Below are 11,201 nucleotides of genomic sequence, written 5' to 3'. Positions count from 1 at the left end.
ATCCAGGCTAATGCAAGAAGTCTTTTCAATCCACTAGAAGAGCATGCTAATGGTCCTACGCATGCAAATGTTCACAGAAAGTCATAAGAGTTCCAATGCTTCAAGAGTCACCATAATTTTCATAATATTTAGGTCAGCAGTGAGGCAGCAAGCGCCACTACTCACGGTGCTGAAGCTTTTAAGAAAGAGTTGCATAAGATACTTGTGGATAAGAAATACTTGCCAGAACAAATATTTGATGTCAGTAAAACGAGCTTGTTCTGGAAGTATATGCTGGGGCACACATACATTTGTCAAAAGCCCGAGACAGTGCCAGGATTCAAGGCACTGCAAGGCCATGTAATGCTGCTTTTGGGTGTTAATGTTGCATATTTCAAATTAAAAGCCTTTTCTACTCTACCACTCAGAGAACCCTAGAGTATTCAAGAATGTGAGCAAGTATATGCTTCCCATTTATTATCACCATAACAAGAAACCCTGGATCACATTAGCAGTGTTTAAAGACTGGTTTTTGAACTGCTTTATTCCACAGTCAAGAGAATATTGTAGGCAAGACAACATCGCACCCATTCAAGGTTCTTCTGATCTAATACTTGAGGTCATCCCCGGTATTTCAAGGACATGCATCCTGGTATAAAGATTGTGTATCTGCCACCAAACACAACTGCAGTCAATCAATGAACCAAGGTTAAACAGCTATGTTCAAAGTATACTATTTATGTCATTTATGCTGGCTGTTGAGTGACTGAATCTAGCCAAGTTTGGGGAAGGTTTTTCACATTCTAAATGCTATCCAGAACATCACTACAGGAAGAGTCACATAGCAACGCACGAAAGAAGAAAGTTTTGAAGATACGTGAACACATTCATAGACTTTAAAGATTCTGCTGTTGAAGAAATAATAAGTAACAAGGTATTAGTGCTTGGGTAACAGCCAGAAATGGACACTGAAAATGAGGATATTCCTGAGCTTGTTGGCATTGAGGCTGAAAAGCTTTCTATTCTTTTTTTAAACTTTTTTTTTAATGTTTATTTATTTTTGAAGAAGAGCGTGAGCAGGGGAGGGGCAGGGGGGGAGGGAGACACAGAATCTGAAGAAGGCTCCAGGCTCTGAGGTGTCAGCACAGAGCCCGACGTGGGGCTCGAACTCACGCAAGGTGAGATCATGACCTGAGATGAAGTCAGACGCTTAGCTAACGAGCCACCCAGGCGCCTCAAGGCTGAAAAGCTTTCTATTGAGAAGCTAATCAGACTGGGGGAAGAAAGAAAGAAGTTTAGGCAGAATAAGTTACGCATGAAGCACCAAGAAAGTTCACAGCAAACAAACGGATAGAGGTAACTGCTACTATCAGCAGTGGGTAGGGATATTAGAAGAAATGGATGTCAGTTACAAGACATTACCAAGAGCTGACAGGCTGATACAGGGTAGTCTTGCTTGCTACACAGAAATATATAATGAAAAGAAGAAACAAACTGCACAGTCAAAACCTGCTATCTTCCTAAGGAACACGATACTGGCTACACCATCAACAAACGCTGATGCCCTGGTGCCTTCTACCAGCTACTCTCTTTCATAAGAAAAAGAGACTGATGATCCCATCACCTTAGCACCCCCATTACCCAGCAATTAATTTTAGTTCCTCATTTCACACATTCTTTAGGCCTGGTGTACTTTGGGCTGTGTATGTTAAGTACCCATACAATCACTGTTTTTCACTTTCAGTATAGTATTCGATAAATTACATGAGATATTCAACACTTTAGTATAAAACAGGTTTTGTGTGAAATGATTTGCCCAGCTGTAGGCCAACGTAAGCATTCTGAGTATGTTTAACAAAGGCTGGGCTAAACTGTGATGCTTAGTGGGTTAGGTGTACTAAATGCATTTTTAACCATGGTATTTTCAACTTACGATGGGTTTACTGACATGTAACTCCATCATAAATCAAGGAAGATCCGTATAGGAGTTTGCAAAAAAAGAAATTTAACAGGAAAAAAAATATCTTGAGATTTCAAGAAGAACAATGGAATGGATAAAAATATAGGTAAACACGTTACACTTCTCACGGGTTGTGTAAAAATTGTTTGATAGTTGAAGCAAAAACGAACATCATCCAATATGATGCTCAGTGTATGAAGAGGAAATACTTCTGTAAAAGGACCCAATGAAAGTTAAGGTTTCTACAATCAAAGTGCTAAGATGTTGATACTGTAGGCTGTGATAAATTACATATATATGAAACAATACCTAAAAAAACAGTAAAATACAAAGACTTATACTCAAAGTCATCACAGATAGATCTATTAGAATTCTAAAAATTAAAGTAACCCACAGGAAGGCAAAGCAAAAAACAAGACAAAAAAATAACCCCAAAACAACAGAGGAACAGTAAACAGGCAACAAAGAAAAACCAAATCATAAACTAGCCGACTTATGCCCTAACATATCAATAATCATTTTAAATTTAAATGGTCTAAGTATAGCAATAAAAAAGAAGTCAGGAAAATGGGTAAAAAGAAAGCGTTACCCAAATACGTGCTATTCACAGAGGCTCACTTCAAATGTAATGATATAGACAAGGTTGAAAATAAAATTATGGAAGAACATAAACCAAAAAATGCAAAATATTAACCCAAAAATGCAACAGTGACTATATTAAATCAGATAAAGTATATTCCAAAGAAAAGTTACAGGGGCAAAAAGAGACATTACATAATGATAAAAGGGTCAATACACTAAGATGATTTAGCAATCCTAAATGTGTATGCACCTACAACAGACCTTTCAAATACAGCAAAAACTGATAGAACTTAAAAGGAGAAAGACAATTCCAGAATTATACTGCAGGACTTCCAACATCCCTCTCTCAGCTCTTGATAGAAATACTAAACAGAAATCAGTGGGGACCTAGAAAATCTGAATAACATCATCAACCAACAGGATCATGTGGACATTTATACAAACTCCACCTAACAACAGTAGAATACACATTCTTTTCAAGCCAACTTATATAACATTCACCAAGATAAACCATATTTTGGGTCATAAAGCAAACCTCAACAAATTTAAACAGCCAAATCAAATATAAAACAAACTAGATGTGATTAACAAAGAGAGCATGAAATACTTCAAACGCTAGGAAATTAAACAACATACTTCTAAATTATTTATGGGTTAGAGAGGAAGTCTTGATTAAAGAAATTCTTAGAACCAAATGAAATGATATTAAAATATATTAAAACTTGTAAGGAAAGTGCTGTGAGGGAACTTTATAGAATGTAATGCTTACATTAGAAAAGTAAAAAATCTCAAATCAGTATTCAAAACATCCGTCTCAAGAAACTACAGAGGAAAATACCACCAAAGCAGGTGGAAGAACAGATATAATAAAGATCGATACAGACATATCAGTGAAATTAGGAACAAAAAGATAATAGAGAAAAAACAGTGGTATAAAGTGCTGCTTCTTTAAAAAGATTAAAAAAATTTGATAAACATCTGAGATTAACAAAAATAAAAATAACCGGCACATTTTCAATATCAGGAATATAACAGGAGATATAAGTACAGATTCTTCCATCATAAACAACATAATAAAGGAATACTTGAAACAAAAAAGAAAATTTAGATGAAATGGAACAATTCCTAGAAAAAGACAACTACAAAAGTTCATCCAATGTGAAATAGATATTCTGAACAATTCTATACATATTAAATAAAATAAATACATAATTAAAAAGCATCCAAAAGAAAAATCTCCAGGCATAAATGGTTCACTGGAGAATGCTACCAAACATTAAAGGAAGAAATAAAACCAATTCTATGCACTGTCTTCCACATAACAGAAGAAAGAACACTCCCAATACATACTGGGAAGCCACTATCATCTAGACACCAAAACCAATGACAGTACCAAACACAGACAAAAACCAAAGAAACAAAAATGAACAAAAGGAAGAAAACTACATATCATTATCACTCATGAAATTAGAGGAAAACTTTCTCAACATACTAGCATATTGAATACTGCAATACAATATATAAAAATAATTACACTCTACAATCAAGTAGGACTTGTTTCAAGAATACAAAGCTGCTTCAACATTCAAAACTCAAATCAATGTAATACATCATATCAACAAGCTGCAGAAGAAAAAAACATATGATTGTATCAATTGGCAGAGAAAAAGCGTATGACAAAATTCAACACCCATTCACAATAACAACAACAACAAAAAACCACAGCAAATTAGGAATACGGGAAAATTTCTAAACTTGATTAAGAAACTTCTATGAAGAAAACCTTATACTAACATCATACTTGACAAAATACTGAATGTTTCCCCCCTAATATCAGAAACCAGACAAGGATAGCCTTTCTTACTACTACTATTCAATATTGTATTGGAAACCCCAGCTAGTCCCGGAAAAGAAAATGAAGTAGACAGATGGTAAGGAAGAAATAAAACTACCTCTATTTGCAGATGGTATTTCTATGTAAAAAAACCCAAGCAGTCTATGAAAACAAATAAATGCCTACAGTTCAGAAAGATTGTAGGATACCAAACTGACATCTAAAAATTAATTACAATTCTGTATACTACCAAAACTTGGGTGGAAACTTAAAGTTAAAAATCAATCCATTTATCAAAAGAAAAAAGACCACCTAGATATAAACTTTATAAAAATCATTCAGGACGTATTATTGAAATTTATAAAACACTGATGAAATAAATCAAGCAATACTTAAATAAGTGTACAGACATACCATGTTCATAAACTGGAAGATACAACACCATAAAGAAGACAATTCTTAACAAACTAATCTGACAATTTAACTCAATTTCTATCGAAATTTGATACTTTTTTTCATAAATAGACAAGCTTCTCCAAAACTTTATGTGGAAAATCAGAGTAATGAGAGTGCTAAATCAGTTTTAAATAAGAAGAATAAAGAGAGATCATTTTATGCAACTAAAATATTTACCACCTAATTACAGCAATCAAGTAAACTAATAGTACAGGACCAAGAAAATGTCTGAGTATCAGCTCCTTAAAGCCGCATGAAGAAAATGTTTGTTTTTTAAAAATCAAAGCCTTAAACAGTCTTAACTGGTAAAATAAAATGTGCCCATTCATAGGTGTATTCTTATCTCCTCAAATATAAAAGTGTTTGATGGCTTTAGCCATTACATTTCTCACAAAAATTAAGCTCCTTATGAACAGAGACAATGTTTTAGAACAGAGAAGACATTCATGAAAGTTTCCAAACCTGCCCTCAACTAACTCTCTTGACACTGGACAGTAATGAATGTATATACAAGACATATAAAAAGTCTAAGTCCTTTCCCTCTCAACAAAACCCTCCTCCTGCCAAGTAAACTAAGGAATCCATGACAAAGTGCCAAAGGCTTGGCAAGGAAGTCTGAAAGAAAATGTGTTTGCAGTTCATTGTCTAAGTCTCCTTAAAAAAAAGAAAAAGGAAAAAAAAATTCCTGAGATAACACTGCAGTGTAAATTAAGGAAAAGATACAGCTGAAGGTTTTCCTACATGCACATAACCGCTGGGTCTCTCCCTGGATGAGTTCTCAGTTGTAGAATAAGGCTCTAGGCTGGATGAATTTCCAGTACGACTCATTAGATGACAACACATATCCTGCAACAGAAGGGTTTCTCACAGGGAAGAAAACTGAGGGGTTTCTCTTTGGTATGAATGATCAGATTCTGAGTAAGAGGTTTCCTCAGTGGCTACATTCAAAAAGTCTTTCCCCAACAGGAGCTCTTGGAGGTTGACCGAGGACTGCCCGCTCGTGAAGGGTCTCCCCACTTCTGTTGCGCTGCCACTGACGGGGTGTCTCCCAGTATGAATCCTCTGATGCTGAGTGAGGGAGGAGCTGCGACTGAAGGCCTTTCCACACTCGCTGCATTCATAGGGCTTCTCCCCGGTGTGGATGATGGAGTGTCGAATAAGGTTTGTGCTCCAGCAGAAGGTTTTCCCACACTCGACACATTCATAGGGTTTCTCTCCACTGTGAATCCGCTGGTGCCTCGTGAGCCCCGAGCGGCGGTTGAAGGCCTTCCCGCACTCCATGCACTCGTAGGGCTTCTCCCCGGTGTGGATGCTGAAGTGTCGGATGAGGTCTGCACGATTGCTAAAGGCTTTCCCACATTCTTTGCACTCAAAAGGTTTTTCTCCAGTGTGGGCCCTTTTGTGCAAGATGAAAGTGGAACAGTGGGTGAAGGCCTTTCCACACTCAGTGCACACATAGGGCTTCTCCCCGGTGTGGATCCTCTGGTGCCTCTTGAGGTAGGACCTGTGGTTGAAGGCCTTCCCGCACTCCAGGCACTCGAAGGGCTTCTCCCCCGTGTGGATGACGTAGTGGTGAATGAGGGCCGCGCTCTCACAGAAGGCCTTCCCGCACTCGCTGCACTCGTAGGGCTTCTCCCCAGTGTGAGTCTGCTGGTGCCACATGAGGTAGGACCTGTGTTTGAAGACCTTGCCACACTCGAAGCATTCGTAGGGATTCTCACCACTGTGGATTATGTAGTGACGTATGAAACCTGGCCTATCTCGGAAGGCTTTTCCACACTCTTTGCACACAAAGGGTTTCTCTCCAGTGTGGCTCCTGTTATGCAAGACAAAAGTGGAGCGGTGGGTGAAGGCCTTTCCACACTCGTTGCACTTATAAGGCTTCTCCCCGCTGTGAATCCGCTGGTGCTGTGTAAGGTGTGACTTGCGGTTGAAGGCCTTCCCACACTCCATGCACTTATAGGGCTTCTCCCCGGTGTGGACCATGTGGTGCTGGAGGAGGTAAGTGCTTTTACTAAAGGTTTTCCCACACTCAGTGCATTCATAGGGCTTCACTCCAGAGTGAATTCTCTCGTGTCGAGCAAGGAGGCGTTTCTTGTTAAAAATTTTCCCACATTCGTTGCATTTAAAGATATTTTCTTCTTCTTGAATCATGGGATCTTTACCTGATCCACACGAGTCATGGTCATGGACAGCACCTCGCAGAGGAACTGGCTCCTGTACAATTCTTGAACACACATTATCAGCTGTCCCTATGTTGCCATCTTCAGAGCTTGATTTCCCAGGGAGTTTCTCCTTCTGGGGATCTATCTCTGGTCTCAAATGTCCTTCTTGCATTTCCAATGACCCATCCTGATCCTTGGTTTGGCGCTTCTGGGAGTCTCCTGCAACTCCTTGTATTAGTTGTTCCTGGACGGGGGTGCCCTCAGACAGGGCTGGCTCACCAATGGCAGATACTGTGGCCTTGGGTTTTCCTTTGTCACCTGAAAGAAATCCAATACACAAATAGGTCTGTTGGTAATGCCAACATAGGAGAAAAACGAGCATTTCAGTGAAATGAACAGAAAAAAAATGAAGATGAAAATAGTGTCTCTGTGTCTTGCCACCTCTGAATCCCAGGATAACAATTTCTTTCCTGGTCCTCGGACTGTTGACACCATGAAAGGGAGAGAGACCCAGGGGAATGGCTGGATTAGAAGACTAAGTGCTGGAGGGGAGACACAGTCAATTCCAGATTGGATATTTATGCAAATGGATAACTTATATACGACCTCAGATAGTTCGCTTAAGAGATGATTCAGGGCAATGCTTGACCACACGAGAAAAGTCCAACCATGTAATTAGAGGATTTGTGTTTTGGGCTAGAAGATAGCAACTAGGCCTCTGGAAAGAGATGGGGAGGGGCAGGAGTCAGGTAGGAAATGATCCAATCAATTATGTTTATGTAATAGCAGTGAATAAAACTCTGGACCCTCAAGCCAAGTGAAATTCCTAGGCTGCCAATACTTCATGCATGTATTGCCCTACATCAACGCCAGAAGGGTAACAAGTCCCCGAGGACATAGTAGCTCATGTTTGGAACCCCTCCCAAAACTGGTCCTAAAATACACCTGATGCAGATGTACTGGACATGATTTACAACAACTATGTTAAAGAAGCTCAAAGAGCTAAAGTAAGATATGGAGAAAGTCAAGAAAACCATATATAAACAAAATGGAAGTATCAGCAAAGAGCAAGAAACCTAAATAGAAACCAAAACGTACAATAACTGAAATGAAAACTTCACTACAGGGATTCAAAGGAAGATTACAGTAGGATGAAGAAAGAATCAGCATATAGGACAATGGAAATTATGTCCAAACACAGGAAAAAAAAAAAGTAAAACATTTAAGCAAAGTGAAAATACCCTAATGGAACTGTGATAAGCCACTAAGGGAACCAATACACTCACTGTGGGATTCCCAGAAAATAGTGAAAGAAAATATTTTAATAAATGGCTGAAAACGTCCCAAATTTGATGAAAGACATCAATTTAAATATCCGAAAAGATCAATGCACTCCAAGAAAAATGAACTAAAATAGACTCACACCAATAAAACTTATAATCAAACTTGTGAAAGCCAAAGACAGAGTATCTTGATAGCAAGCTTGAAGAAACTTGTCACATACAAGAAATTCTCAATAAGATTATCAGCAGAGTTCTCATCAGAAACTCGGGAGGCCAGAAAACAGAAAAAATCTGTCAACCGAGAATCCTATATCCAGGGGCGCCTGTATGGCTCAGTCAGTTAAGCAACCGACTCTTGATTTCAGCTCAGGTCATGATCTCATGAAGCCTACTTGGGAATTCTCATTCTCCTTCTCTCCCTCTGACCTTTCCCTGCTCTCCCTCTCTCTCGAAATGAATAAATTAACTTAAAAAAAATCATATATCTGGCAAAACTCTTTTAACAGTGATGAAAGAAATTAAGTCATTCCCATATATAAAATCTGAGGAAGTCTGTTATCACTAGATCTGTCTTGCAAGAAATTCTCAAGGAAATCCTGCAGGGTGAAATGAAAGGACACTACGGGGCGCCTGGGTGGCTCAGTCGGTTAAGCATCCGACTTCCGCTCAGGTCATGATCTCGCGGTCCGTGAGTTCAAGCCCTGCATCAGGCTCTGTGCTGACAGCTCAGAGCCTGGAGCCTGTTTCAAATTCTGTGTGTCTCCCTCTCTCTCTGACCCTCCTCCGTTCAAGCTGTCTCTCCCTGTCTCAAAAATAAATAAACGTTAAAAAAAAAATTTTAAAAAAGAAATGAAAGGACACTAGACAGCAATTCAAAGCCATATTAAAAAATAAAGATCTCAATAAAGGTAAATATATGAACAATTATAAAAGCTACTATTATTTTAACAAGGGTTTATAACTACACTTTTTGTTTTTTACATGATTTAGGAGACTAATTTTAAAAAACTGTACTAATCTAAAAAGTAGTGTTACTGTAACTTCAGTTTGTAACTCCACATTTAGTTTCCTACATAATTCAAGAGACTAATGGGTTTAAAAGAGTTATTAAGATTGAGGGCATACAGGGGCGCCTGGGTGGCGCAGTCGGTTAAGCGTCCGACTTCAGCCAGGTCACGATCTCGGGGTCCGTGAGTTCGAGCCCCGCGTCAGGCTCTGGGCTGATGGCTCGGAGCCTGGAGCCTGTTTCCGATTCTGTGTCTCCCTCTCTCTCTGCCCCTCCCCCGTTCATGCTCTGTCCCTCTCTGTCCCAAACAATAAAATAAATAAACGTTGAAAAAAAAAAAAATTAAAAAAAAAAAAAAAAAAAAAAAAATTGAGGGCATACAATATATAAAGACGTAATGTGGTAACATGACCAACTAAAAGAGGTGAGAACAGAACTGTAAAGGAGAATTTCTTCTCCTGATATAAAATCAAATTAGTGTTATAAATTTAAGATATTAAATGTAATCCCCATGGAAACCACAAATAATCAGCTAGGGATAATATACACAAAGGAAATGAGAAAGGAATTTAAACATTTCACTACAGGGGCGCCTGGGTGGCGCAGTCGGTTAAGCGTCCGACTTCAGCCAGGTCACGATCTCGCGGTCTGTGAGTTCGAGCCCCGCGTCAGGCTCTGGGCTGACGGCTCAGAGCCTGGAGCCTGTTTCCGATTCTGTGTCTCCCTCTCTCTCTGCCCCTCCCCCATTCATGCTCTGTCTCTCTCTGTCCCAAAAATATAATAAACGTTGAAAAAAAAAATTTAAACATTTCACTACAGAAAGTCAACTGAACACAAGAGAAGACAGTAATGAGAAACAAAAAAAAAATCTATAATGCATATAAAAAGCCAGTATCAAAATGATAGAACTCTCTCTGTATTGGTAATTACTTTAAATGTAAATGGATTAAACTCTCCAATTAAAAAACAGAGATTGGGGGTGCCTGGGCGGCTCAGTCAGTTGAGCGTCCAACTTCGACTCAGGTCATGATCTCACAGTTTGTGAGTCTGTGCCCCACATCAGGCTCGCTGCTGTCAGGGCAGAGCTTGCTTCAGATCCTCTGTCCCCCCCACTCTACCCCTTCCGCACTCATGCACTCTCTCAAAAAAATTAAACATTTAAAAAAGTTTTTAAATAATAATAAAAAACAGAGATTGGCAGAATTGATATAACACGTGATCCAAGTATATGTGTCTACAAGAGACTTACTTTAGATCTAAAGACTCAAATAGATTAAAAGTGAGAGAACGGAAAACGATATTACATGGAAATACAAACCAAAAGCAAGCAGAAGTGGCTATGTTATTATCAAACAAAATAGACTTTAAGTGAGAAAAGATTACAAAAGACAATAAAGGACATTATGTTTTAATAAAAAGTATAATACAGCAAGAAGCTATAACAATTGTAGACATATACTTAATGTCAAACCATCAAAACGTATGAAGCAAAAAGCGACACAATGAAGGAAGAAAGAGACAATCCTACGGTAATACATGGAAACTTCAATACCCCATTCTCAATAATGGATAGCACAACCAGACAAACTAGAAGTAAGGAAATAGAGGACTTAACATAATAAGCTAACTAGAGCTAACAGACATATACAGAATATTCTACCCCACAACAATAGCATACACATTCTTCTCAAGTGTACATGGAACATTTTCCAGGACAGACCATGTTAGGCCACAAATTAAGTCTCAATAGGTTTAAAAAGATAACACATAAACTATGATTCATTTCTAATGAAAATGAAAATTTAACATATCAAAACTTATGGGATGCAATGAAAGCAGCATTAACTGGGAAATTTATAGCCATAAATGCTTACAAATTGATAGCTTATAAATGCTAAATAACAAAAGAGATCTCAAATCAAACTAAAGACAACTT

The 11,201-nt window shown here is 38.4% G+C and overlaps 1 protein-coding gene across 3 annotated transcripts in view; it reads right to left on the bottom strand.

Moving 5' to 3' along the window:
• Nucleotides 1-1,146: 1,146 nt before the first annotated feature.
• The window catches only part of LOC115503495 (zinc finger protein 805), a 60,362-nt gene continuing 50,307 nt past the window's right edge, over nucleotides 1,147-11,201 (bottom strand). For all 3 annotated transcript variants that reach the window (XM_030299742.1, XM_030299741.2, XM_030299740.1), the window contains exon 4: nucleotides 1,147-7,294. In XM_030299742.1, coding sequence (XP_030155602.1) covers nucleotides 5,676-7,294 — 1,619 coding nt within the window. In that variant the 3' untranslated portion in view covers nucleotides 1,147-5,675. The remainder of the gene's footprint in view (nucleotides 7,295-11,201) is intronic.

The sequence above is a fragment of the Lynx canadensis genome, chromosome E2 (assembly GCF_007474595.2).
Source record: "Lynx canadensis isolate LIC74 chromosome E2, mLynCan4.pri.v2, whole genome shotgun sequence".
Taxonomy (NCBI): domain Eukaryota; kingdom Metazoa; phylum Chordata; class Mammalia; order Carnivora; family Felidae; genus Lynx; species Lynx canadensis.
Note: the sequence above shows the minus strand (reverse complement) of the source record. Positions and strands in the feature narration are given on the sequence as shown.